The 12,284-nt window shown below is 45.9% G+C and overlaps 2 protein-coding genes across 14 annotated transcripts; both read left to right on the top strand.

Annotated features, from left to right (window-relative positions):
* Positions 1–774: 774 nt before the first annotated feature.
* LOC120691718 (protein STRUBBELIG-RECEPTOR FAMILY 3-like) lies at positions 775–6,710 on the top strand. Of its 13 annotated transcripts, none has more exons than XM_039974908.1 (20): positions 832–1,238; positions 1,573–1,832; positions 2,046–2,175; positions 2,271–2,342; positions 2,451–2,516; positions 2,597–2,668; positions 2,773–2,844; positions 2,942–3,013; positions 3,096–3,161; positions 3,279–3,344; positions 3,446–3,852; positions 3,945–4,001; positions 4,073–4,204; positions 4,306–4,616; positions 4,714–4,982; positions 5,079–5,214; positions 5,714–5,847; positions 5,969–6,125; positions 6,202–6,300; positions 6,386–6,710. In XM_039974908.1, exons 2-19 carry the CDS (start codon positions 1,715–1,717, stop codon positions 6,286–6,288), a joined length of 2,424 nt encoding a protein of 807 aa, XP_039830842.1. In that variant the 5' UTR covers positions 832–1,238; positions 1,573–1,714; the 3' UTR covers positions 6,289–6,300; positions 6,386–6,710. The 13 variants fall into 13 exon arrangements, with proteins under 13 accessions (XP_039830890.1, XP_039830874.1, XP_039830842.1 ...); XM_039974948.1 differs by having other exon boundaries at positions 834–1,238; positions 3,446–3,846; positions 4,145–4,204; XM_039974964.1 differs by having other exon boundaries at positions 873–1,238; positions 3,446–3,846; positions 4,148–4,204; positions 6,386–6,690.
* Positions 6,711–7,213: 503 nt separating this feature from the next.
* LOC120691695 lies at positions 7,214–11,708 on the top strand. Its single transcript, XM_039974850.1, has 5 exons — positions 7,214–7,547; positions 8,292–8,341; positions 9,034–9,111; positions 9,305–10,163; positions 10,682–11,708. Exons 1-5 carry the CDS (start codon positions 7,389–7,391, stop codon positions 11,357–11,359), a joined length of 1,824 nt encoding a protein of 607 aa, XP_039830784.1. The 5' UTR covers positions 7,214–7,388; the 3' UTR covers positions 11,360–11,708.
* The last annotated feature ends 576 nt before the right edge of the window (positions 11,709–12,284 follow it).

Below are 12,284 nucleotides of genomic sequence, written 5' to 3'. Positions count from 1 at the left end.
GCACAGAGTATGCACGCAAAAAGGTCAAAAGGTTTCGTCACCTTTTTCCCTGGCATGAACATGAATGAACCCGATCGACGGTCTAGCATCGTGCCGTGCACCTGCGTGCATTGCTGGTTGGAAATCGGAATACCGTGCGCCTGGCCGGTAGGAATTTGTATGCGTCTCCCCTTTTTTTTTGTCTCCTTTTTGTTTTTGTGGAAATGCCGGTAGGAATTTGTACCCTGCACGTACGGTCCGTCCCTCTCGCCTGCTCGGAGACGGCACGAGCACGAGCCGGCGGCACTCGGATCCGACACCATGCCGACGAGCCGGGAGCGGCGGGCTCGGAGGTGAGGTGTGACGGCGAGCTGGGAATGGGATTGCGCCCCCAGGAATTTTCGCTGGAATCGGCTGGAAGACGGGACAAAAGGGGCTCACGAGGTAGGAGGGCGCGGTGCGATCATTCCGTGACCCCATCGATTTGGCCAGTGGCCAGTGGCCAACGCCATCAGCGTTGCTAGAAATCGAAAGGCAAGGACCCATCATTCTTATTACCTTGCTCACGCCTGTTGAAACATGAAGTGCACCGTATTTCAGACGCCTATTTCGGTATTTCAGATGAGTGTTTCCTCATATATCAATTACCATATTATTTTTAGACAAAGACTTCTTTTTTTGTTTTTTTAAAAGACTTCTTTTTTTCATAAAAGAAAAAAACATGAGCTGCTCCGTACAACCGCTGGCAGCGGCAGAGCAGTGGATTCAAAAGCGGCTTGCTTTGGTGGGGGCTTTGTCCTTTTCCTGCCTGCCCCAGCTGTTCCGCTCGCCACTCGCCTCCGCTCCGCGCACTCATCATCGACACAGACGCTCCCCTCTCCGCTCTCCCCTCCCCCGCAGTCCCGCCGCACCACACGCCGCTTGGCCGCTTTGTCCCCTTTTCCGGCGCCCGCGACGGATTGCGACGAGAGGAGAGGATAGATAGATCTGCGCTGTGCGTGTCGAGCCCGTCCCTGTCTCGCCGTCTCCTTTCTCCTCTCCTCTCCACTCTCCACCGAGCAGCGCGAATCCTTAGCGGCCAAGGCTTTCCGAGCTCAGCTCGGGGAGTTTTAAACGCTGCCCGAGGAAAGGAGGACCGCACTCGCTGCTGGTCGCTTGCTTTCGGTGGCGAGCGTCTCGGTAAAGCGGCGGCTGCGGCAGAGATTGGACTTGCTCGTTGCGCAGTGCAGTGCTGCCGTGGAGACGGGAATCTGCCGCAGGTATCAGGGCTGCTCCTTCTTCGCCTTTCTTCTCACTGGCTGTTCTGGTTCTTCTCCACCTCTCTTTCCCGCTTTGGTTTCCATCTGCGCTCTCTTCCATGGGAAGAAGATGCTAAGCGAATTTATTTTACAAGTGTACGGTCGCCGGAAGCGAGAAGCTGGAATTTTTTTTTCTTGTCCTGCCAGATTCTGTGAGTTCCTTACGGAATTTTGGCCGGATTTTTGCTGTCGCAAGAATCTTGCGGCATCAGCATTTGTTTACTTTCGCGTGCGCCTCTCGTTTCCTTATCCCCTGCGTTCTTACTGTTCCCTTCCTTTTTTTTTTGACTTCCAGGCTGTAATCTTCAGGGACTCATAATTGATCGTTATTTCCAAAGATCAGAGTAACGTGCCCGACTTTGTCACCTTCATCCTCGGGGGTCGCTCGGCAGCTGATGCCCTCGTTGGGGGATTGTTGAAGGGATAAGGTCGTGGCAATGAGCAAGCCGGCGCGCGTGCAGCGCGCGTCCCCGCCGCCCCTGGTTGCTTCGGCCGCCATCTTGCTGCTATTCTCCGCGTTACCGCGCTGTCAGCCATACACTTACGAGCAAGATGGTCTGTATAGTCCTCCTTGATACTTGCTACAATTGTCTTAATTCAGTATGCATGAGTGTTCCATAAACATCATTATTGGTTTCATAGCTTCATTCAGGACACCAGATTGTTTACGTCTTTTTGAGTACCATATAATTTACTTACCGCAAACGGGATAATGCAGAGATTTATTCTTTGGTACCTTATATCATGTGTATCTGTTCTGTTTATCAGTGTTTGCGATAAATGGCTTGTACACGGCGCTTGGAGCACCGCAGCTGCCAAATTGGACTACAAATGGCGGTGACCCCTGCAATGAGGGCTGGCAGGGTGTTTCATGCGTGGCCTCAAATATTACCTCCATGTATGATCAGTGCTCATGTATTTTTCCTTCAATCTTTCTACTCAATGAACCCCTTTAATTGGTGATCTGAACAATGCAGCATGTTTCTCTTGTAGAATTCTCAGCGGTGCAAACTTGGGTGGACAGCTGGGTAACACTTTGGGGAATTTCACATCATTAATCACCTTGTAAGCTGAATATGTGTAGAGTTTGAGATGCCTGTCTGACTGGTTCTGAATTCGTGATATTCTTATCTAGTTGGCACTAAACACTTCATGATTTACTACCTCATTTAGGGATCTTAGCAACAATAATATTGGCGGAACTATACCCGATGGTCTACCAGTCACAATGCAGAAATTGTATGTCTGTTCGAACATTCTACTGCTTTCCATTCACCTTCATGGCTATTTTGTTACTAAGCCCTTTCTATCAATCACAGTTTCCTTTCAGCTAACCAGCTAAGTGGTAGCCTCCCAAGTACATTGTCATCCCTTACACTTTTGACAAGCATGTAAGTATATTATTGCCAACACAAATTCACATGCCTTCATCAAAAAATTAAGACTTCCATGATGGTTTCTCAAACTTACCCTACTGTGTTCTTTCCATTTGCAGGTCACTCAATAACAACCAATTATCTGGAGATATTCCAGATGTATTTTTAGCACTCACTGGGCTCGCGAATTTGTAAGAACACTCTAACTTGGTTTACAGTGTTATTCCATACTATCACTAACTGATAATTTGAAGCAAGTTAGTAATGACAATCAACTTTCTTGATTAGAGATTTTTCTTCTAACAACTTAACCGGTCCGCTGCCACCTTCAATGGGAAATTTGACAGCATTGACTAGCCTGTGAGTATTGAAGTCTTCTGCACGTTCTTTCAGGATGAACTTTTAACAAAGTGAATTGCCTAATTTCCCACAACCATTGCAGGCATATTCAGAACAATCAACTAACAGGAACCCTTGATGTGCTGCAAGATCTTCCTTTCCAAGATTTGTATGCCCTCTCAATCATGGTTTTTATTTCTTTTCTTTTCTCGAAGGGCAACTGAATTGGCCTTTCAATGAAATTGAATATCTGGCTTATTTTACCACAACTGGTTTAATTCAACAGGAATGTAGAAAACAATCTTTTGTCTGGTCCCGTGCCTGTGAAGTTACTCAACTTGCCAAACTTTAAGTAAGAACTTATAAGCTTCTGCTTGATCAAGCTCGTATAGTTGGTTTCTTTATGGGTTTACAATACCCACATAATTTAATTTAATTTAATTTACCGCACAGGAAGGATGGGAACCCATTCAATACCAGCATAGCCCCATCCGCTCAGCCTCCTGCAGCGCCAACACCATTACCATCAGTCTCACCTCCAGCTAGGCATGTCCCCTCAAAAGAACCTTCAACCTCTTCTAGTGTTCAGGGAGGAAGTACTCCAGGATCAGGAAAACATACTGTTTCCACAATCAAATTAGTTGGATATATCCTTATCGGGGTGGTATCAGCAGTAGTTATTGTGCTAATGGCAATGTACTGTCTATCCAAGTGCAAAGAAAGAAAGTCAAGGGATGACATTTATACCAAAAACAAGATGGGAAGGGTGCCTCAGAAGCTTGGAGAGCCTAAAATCAAGGAAGTGGCAGAAATCAAGGAGCCACCAGTAAAACTCGAGAATAATGTTGGGAAAGGTTCCAGTAATATCACTTGACACCCATTCTGTCATCTGCCTTTAATTTCTTTCTGATCTTTGCCCCTTAGTTTTGACATCTGAAAATTTTATGCACAGCTTCCCATGTTGTTTCTGATGCAAAGGAGGAGCATAAGTTAAAAATGCCAACATCAGGTGAATGGCTTCAAACCTGAGAAAATTCATACAAGTATCACCATTTCATTGCCTTGCAAGTTTGAATACAGGAAACTTGAAAGAAATACTGGAAGAGCAGGGTCCTTTCCTCAATCATTTACATTTAAATAATGTTTTTGCAGCAGCTTCAAATGCGGTTTATGATGCAAGAGATGGGCGGAAATCAGACTCACCGGTAGCAGGTAAATGAGTTGAAATTCAATAGTACCAGAAATCCGAAGTATTGTTTCACTGTATTGCAAGTTTGAGTATATGAAAGTTAACGTAAACACATGCATGCCAGCTGCTCCTGGGCTGGTTGCAATGAAGCAAAAAGAGCATGTGATTGATATGGAAAAGGCTGATAATTTCGTTGAGGAACAGCTGCATTCTACTCAACCTGTTGCACAACGTTCTGAAAAGGTCATCGTCAATCCCAGTGTTCGTACTCGAAAGGGAAGAGTACCTTCAGTTGGAAAAGTGGACCTGACTACTACTGTCAAGTCCTTTTCCATTGCATCCCTTCAACAATATACCAATAGTTTCAGTGAGGAAAATTTCATAAGGGATAGCAGGTTTGGTAAGATATTTCTGGCAGAGCTTCCTGATGGAGAGGTAAATGGTCCAGGAATATTGAATTAATTATTTTTTTATGTATTTGTTGACTATACAATCATCTGTTCTGAAATTGTGACACTCATTTTGTAAGCAGTTACTGGAAGTTTTGAAGATAGATGCTTTTAACTCAAAAGTACCAGTGGATGCCTTTCTTGAGCTAGTTGTGAGCATTTCTGAACTGAGGCATCCTAACATACTTGGGCTTGTTGGATACTGTGCGGAGTTTGAGCAGCGACTACTTGTCTATGAGCACTGTAGCAAGATGACTCTACATGATGAACTCCACTATGTAGATGACTCAAGCAAGCCATTATCATGGAATGCTCGCCTCCATGTTGCTGTGGGGGCAGCAAAAGCATTACAGTAAGCATAACAATTTGCTCCATCTTATTTTGTTTGAGTTGTGTGCCATGATTCAGAAAGATGTCTGAAAGTTCTATTCATATAATTTTTTTACAGACATCTTCATGATGGTTTCCAGCCACCAATTGTACATCAGAATTTTGAACCATCTGTTGTTCTTCTAAACAGCACCTTAGTTGTGCATATTTCTGAATCTGGCCTTGCATCATTAGCATCAAAATCAGCATCTCAGGTAAAAAAATGTTAATGACTATGTTTTGTATTAAATTTTCTTAAAGGATACTTGAAACTTGTGGTAACATTGTTTCTATTATTCGAGTCCTGACGATCTGGCCTATCTATTATATACTAGTTAAATCTTTTGAAATAGGCTTATATTTAATTCAGTAAAGGAAGAGGCTTGCAAAATTATACGTTAAAGCAAATGTGAAGCCAGATAGAGCCAAAACATGCATGATTCCGTGTTGCTCTTGGGCTGCTGTGCTATGTTTCTCCTTTCGTTTTATAACCATCTCAAATAGTACAGAGCCATTTGTTTTCTTGATATTCTGATACTTATAATTTAAAGTTGCATCTACAATGTATCCTTTGTGTTTTGGTTATGATATATTGATTTCATGAAAGTTCACCAGTTCATTTCAAAGAAGTACTGGCTAAGCATTGTTTTCATGAGAAAGAAGTTAATGCAATTATTTCATCTTTCATAAGGCCTGTACTTCTTTGTATGTCAGTTGTCTGGCCGTAGCTTATTCCATTATGAAGCCCCTGAGGTGCATGAATCTGGATCCATAAGTGATCGAAGTGATGTTTACAGCTTCGGTGTTGTTATGTTGGAGCTTCTAACAGGGCGTAAACCTTATGATAGGTAACATTTAAAATAAACGACAAAAATCCATTTTGCACGCTCATGTGGCACATTCATTTTTCTTGAAGATGATTTCTGATCCAGCCAATTCAACAATGTTTGACATGGAATGGAATTGCAGCTCACGTCCACGGGCTGAACAACATCTGGTGCGATGGGCCACTTCTCAGCTCTATGATATTGATGCCATAGCAAAGATGGTAGATCCTTCCATTCAAGGACAATGTTCTGAAAAGGCACTGTCTCGTTTTGCTGACATTATTAGCCGCTGCATTCAGGTAAAACAAACTGATCGTAGATCTGTCATCTCCTTTACATGAAGATAGACACACGACTAACCTGAAACTTCTGCAGCACGAACCAGAATTTAGGCCACCGATGTCTGAAGTTGTCCAAGACTTAACTCGCATGGCAAGTAATGCATCAAAGGCTTCCATGTAGGCGGTCCAGAAGGTGGGTTAAAAATGTGGGGGCCTGTGCTTCAAAATTGGAATGCAATAATGCACCTCATTTTGGAGTGTCATGTGGTTCTTGCCAGATTCATTTTCTCCCAAGTTGTGAAGACGCACTTGTACCATTGATGCAGTAGTAGGATACTCTGGCCGACGCAAGAAGGATGGAATACAGTAGCAGGATGCAAGAATGCACCGTGCTTTATCCATTGCCATAATTGCTCCTCCGAATCTCCGGTCAAATTTTTTTAGTTCGAAGTTATTGTTGTAATTCTGTAGTCTGCACAATGTATTTCTCGGCTCCTGGTTCCGATTCCAGATCACTCGATGTGATCATGCATGGTTCTCTAGACCATATGTAAATACAAGTACTGAAATAAATATATTAGAATTTGCTCATGTTAAAGATCAGTGGATCACTCTATGTTTATGGTCACATAGAGTAGTTCACTGCACAAAGTGCCTTATCTCCTAGACTCCTGCTCCTTTTCATTAAAATGCTTTTGAAAAAGTTCCAATCCGATTCACTGTCAATTTAACGGGAAAATAAAGTAGGAATCGGAATCTGTAACCTGAATTTAATTGTCAGATTCAGTATCCAATCCGATGACTGTCCAATGCTTTTCCGTTTCCGACACGGACCCAATTCAGTCACCGTCGGTCCGTCGCCTCATCCGATTCCGAACTCCGATGCATGCTGCGGCGTCACAACTCAACGGGAAAAAGGCGAAGCGGCGAGTGAAAAGCGCGTTTCGCGGCGCGGCGCGGCGCGGCGTGGGGCCCCACCGCTCCTGGCACACGCTCTCTCCCGCGCGGTCCCGCCCGGGTCCGCGGCTCCGAGATTAGCACGGCGCGGGCCCAGAAATAGCAACTCACAAAAATCCCAATCGCCCACGCGAGCCGGACCCGAGAAACAGCAGGCGGGCGGAAGTGCGGAACAGGGGAAAGCCCAGACCACCTCCCCGAAACCGCGACGACCCGACACCTCGTCCACCTCCTCTCCTCTCCTCCTGACCTCCCTTTCCGGCTCCTACTGGCTATCCACCGCCCGTACCCCGCGCGATCAAGCCGACCAGAGCCGGCACCCCGATGGTGGTCGTGGCGGTGGGAGGGGGCGGCGGCGGAGGAGGGTGGGGGACGTGGGAGGAGCTGGTGCTGGGCGGCGCCGTGCTCCGCCACGGGGGCGCCGCGTGGGCCGCCGTCGCCGACGAGCTCCGGACCCGCTCCCCGTGCGCCTTCTCTCCCGAGGTCCGCACCCCGCACCCTATCAAACCCTAGCTCGTGTGTGCAGCTCGCGTCCGACTAGGACACGGATTAGGGCATGGCCCTGGGCCCCACCGGCCCGGGATAACTGTCTCCAGCGTAAATTGGGGCTAGGGTTTCGTGGCCCTACCTGTGCGTATGCTTGATTTTGCAATGTCCGTAGGGCTGTGCGATTCTAGAAATGCTGAGTCGTTGATCTTAGATGCTTGGTTGTATGGACTTGTACGATTGAATAGGATTTATCATGCCATGATTTTGAGTTTAACAAAGGGGGAGCCCAGTCACAAGGACAACGATGTAGTAGGCATTAATGAAGTGTGCCACAGTAACTAGCAACGCAATGATGACACACATTGCACAGTTTGTGCTCAAATTACTGCTCAGATTAGGTGAAAAAATATTTTCTTAGAAACAAGAAAATTTTCCTGGGCAGCCCACCCCAATTTGCTTGGGACTAAAAGGCTCTGCTGCTGCTGTATAATTTCCCAGGCATGTTTAACTTGCTAATACTATATGGACTTTTTCCAGCAATGCAGATGTAGCCATGTAGTGGAACCTTGGGCCTAACGATGTGCCCTCATTATGTAACTAGTTTTATGCATCAAGCTGTGTCTTCTTACATTGCAATTTAGCTGTTCTATTATCATGTAGAAGCTATGGCAGACTGATTGAGTGGCTGATACTAGTGTTGCATACAAATTCTTTGCTTACAGTTGTTTCTATATGCAGGAATGTGAAGCGAAATTTGCAGAGATACAGTTGCGCTACTCTGCATGCAAGTGAGTGTACACCTGATCTGTGGTGTGCATACTTCATACCTGACTGTCCATTACATGAACTTGTAAATTTAATTTGCATGTTGTAGAACGCCTACTGCATATCATTATGTATTTTAGGAAGATCAACTTGGATGGATTTAGTCGCTTTTTAGGAACTCATGTTGCCTACGATGCTGTGGGAGCTGAATAAGATCTTAATGAATCTCTGAACATATAGCATGTGTTTATTCATCATATAGTGCATCATAGTTGAAAATAATTTTGTTGTTTTACCGAAAAGATGAGATGTGCACCGCAGGCCCCATTTTTATCATATTAAACAATAGATGATAGTTAGCATGTCTGCAGGCTGCACTCGACCAGTAGAAATAGTTACACTTCTTTGTATATGTGGGTTGGTGATTTCAGGTTTTTAAGTTGGCATTTTACTACTCCAGCAGTGATCTGATTTAGGCTGGATAGGGGATAAGTGCCAGAGAACAAAGAGGACAAAAAACATTAAAATGTGGATCACTTGATCACCAACCTCAGTTTGAAGATTGGATTCTCAATCCCATAAATAATAAGTTTTGTATGCGAAAATGTAGGACGCTGCAGTGTCTTTCAGATGGCAGCAGCAGTTGAATATATATAGATATATGAAGTATCTTAGATCTATATGGGTTCTGATCATTCTATTTGCTTCAATACAGCGCTTGGTTTGAAGAGCTTCGCAAGCAGAGAGTTGCTGAACTGAGAAGGGAATTGGAGAAGTCGGAAAATTCTATTGGGTTAGTGCCATTTTCTTTCACCCTTATCTGAGCACATTTGCATTTAACTTTGAGTTGTTGGTATTTTGTTCATATATTCAACTATCCTGGATGCGATCTGTTTTTTATCCAAATAAGTGATTCTTTGATACTTAGCCAACTTTGGATTTTCTCTACATTATGGTAACATGCAATCTTCTTTTTATCCTTCCAGATCCCTCCAATCTGTGATTCAAAGCCTCAGCAATAGCAAACATGGTGATGGTAGTTCTGAATGTCGCACCAGTCAGACCGAATCATGTTCGCACTCTGAAAATACAGTGGATACTTCCTCAGGTAAAGAGGCATCCAGAGACAGATCATCAGCGGCTAGTTTCACAGAGGAAGCAAGCAACAGTCAGAAAGCTCAGCAAGTGCAGCAGTGTGATACTGATTCAGTTCAGGCTAATAATCCATTACCGGATGAGTCATATCCTCAGGATCAAGTTGAGAAGGTCTGTCCGAAAGATAGCCTGCTTTGGGGCTCTAGAAAGCAAAGAGGAAGGAGAGCTAGACGGACTATTATCAAAGGTGATGGTAGTAGTAGGGATGGTGAGCCTACATCTACAGCATGCAAAGAGAGGGAGGGTTCCTCTGAAGGCTTCTTGAAGGACTTGAAAACTCCAAAAGCAGAATCAGTTGTGATGAAGAAGGGTTTGAAAACTCCAAAGCCAGAATCTGGTGTGCTGAATAAGGATTTCAAAAGTCCAAATGTAGGATCTGGCCTAATGAAGAAGGGTCTGAAAACTACAAATGGAGAATCTGATGTGACGAAGAAGGGCCTGAAAACTCCCAAGGCAGAATCTGACGTTTTGAAGGTCTTGAAAACTCCCAAAGCAGAATCTGATGTTATGATGAAGGGCTTGAAAACTCCCAAAGCAGAACCTGATGTTGTGAAGAAGGGCTTGAAAGCTCCAAAAGCAGAATGTGGTCAGCTTGTGAGTGAAAGAATCAAGCAAAAGTTGGCAGAGATTTTGAAAACTATATCCACTCAAGGCGACTGTTTGATGTTGCAACACCAACTTGATACCCAGGTATGATGAATTCACTGAATTAATTACCTTTGTATTTCCGGTGCCTCAGTAGATGGTCTAAAATATCATATATACTTCCTTCACTGATTAATATAGGGCTTATTTTGACTCCGATAAGGACGAAGGAGGTCATAATTGAGAGAGCTATGCAAGGAAATGACCTAGATGGCTAGATACCTTGCAATAATTGTTTTGGAATGATGAGAGGGAATACTTCAGTGCATCTTAATAGTTTTGAAACTTCTGTTAGAACTGCTAAACTGTTTTTCCTGCTAATAGGTTAGTCAACTCAGGTTTTATGGGTCTTTAGTTTAGGTTATTTTCTTATGACGTGGCTGCAGTTGGTCTTTTGTCGAATTGGGTAAACTATGCAGTGCTTGTGCTTATATAGTTGTGCTACAAGGATTATTTTACTTCTCAAAATTAATTGTGCTATCAAATCATTCTCAAAGTCAGCCAAATAGCATGAACACTTTCCGATCTGAATTTTATCTCACCTCTTACCTTTTCGTCTATAGAGGAAAAGGGTTAGATACAAGAAGATGATTCGCCGGCATATGGACTTCCGGACCCTTCACTCTAAGATCAAGAGTGGTGCCATCTCTTCCACCAAGGAGCTTCTGAGAGACATTCTCATTTTTGTGAATAATGTAATAGCCTTCTACCCAAAGGCTACATTAGAGCACATGGCTGCGGTTGAGCTTCGGAACCTTTCGTGCAAAATTGTGAAGCAGGGTGCAAGCTTGCTCTTGAAGATCCGTGGAGAGACAGGAACAGCTGGTGCCTCTGCAGTGAAGAAGAATGCTCGAGCCCAGCAGGCAGGACGCCCTGGCCCTGGTGATGCAAGGGGATGCAAGGTTTCTTCAAGGGAAGCTACTGCCAAGGAAGGCGAGGGCAAGGGCTGTAAAAGTGATGCATCATTAGCAGCTAATCAAAAGACTACCCAGAGAAATGAGCCGGCCAAGAAGAGAGGCGTCGGTCGGCCTCCGAAGAGTGGGCAGAGGACTGCTGGGGCACAGGAAGATAACCCCAGTAAAGGCAGGAAGAGGGGCGCTGGGGCACAGGAAGATAGTCCCAGTAAAGGCAGGAAGAGGGGCGCTGGGGCGCAGGTGGATAGCCCCAGCAAAGGCCGGAAGAGGAGTGCTGCAGCATCTGAGGATAGCCTCAGCAAAGGCGGCAAGAAGACCCGGGGATGAAGCTTACCATCAGCTCAACGCCGGTGAAACTGTGTACAGCTTAACCATATCATAGGCTAGTCCCTTCCAGTGGTTGCTGGCAGAAAAAAAAGCTGTGGCCCAGTAATCAAGCTGATGTAACAGGAAGGGTTAGCTGTTTTTGGTGGTGTTTTGTAAGGGCTGAGGAGTAAGGACAGTTAGAAGGGGATCCATATTTTCCTGTAGAGATTGTCCAATTAGGCTAGCTATACTTGTCTTACTGTGTAATGTTTGTCTGACAATTGTTGCTGCTTGTTATCAGTGTCAGCTGATGCTTAAACACCAAGATAACAACATTTGCCTGTTGGAGAGGACTGGACTGGCTGAACCAGATCAAAACTCCACGCCAGAACTGTTCGGGCAGTGTTGGGCCGGTGGCGCCCAGGTGTGCCGCTGTGCGTCGCTCTTCTCTTTGCACGCATCCGCTCGTGGGCCGCTTGCCTTTTGTCACCGTGGAACCTATATATCTTCCGGAATTTTTTTCCAATCATCTTCTAGTGTTTGAGATTCGTGCAAACATCTACCACCATTAGATCTCCACAGTAAAACCTAGCCCACCGTCTCCTTCCTCTCGTGAAGCCTGCGCCCGCCACCCCGCCATGGCCGCCGCAGCCCCCGGCTCCCGTCGCGCCCGGCCGACGCGGCCCTCCCCTGCACCGCCACCGCGGCCATGCTCCGCGCGCGCCCGCGGCCCTCCTGTGCCCCGCCGCCGCGGCCCCGGCCGCCACTGCCCCTGCTCCCGTCGCTCCGCGCCGCCCGCGGCCCTCCCCTGCATCGCCGCCGCCGTTGCGCCCTCGCGGCCGCCCGCCGGCCGCCTCTCCGCGCGCGCCTGGCTGCCCGCGGGGAGCGCCGCCGCCGGCGCCGGAGTCCGGAGAGGGAGCCCCTGCCCCCTCCAAAAAAAATGTTG

The sequence above is a fragment of the Panicum virgatum genome, chromosome 2K (genome assembly GCF_016808335.1).
Source record: "Panicum virgatum strain AP13 chromosome 2K, P.virgatum_v5, whole genome shotgun sequence".
Taxonomy (NCBI): Eukaryota; Viridiplantae; Streptophyta; class Magnoliopsida; order Poales; family Poaceae; genus Panicum; species Panicum virgatum.
The sequence above is the reverse complement of the archived record's forward strand: the minus strand, read 5'-3'. Positions and strand labels throughout refer to the sequence as shown.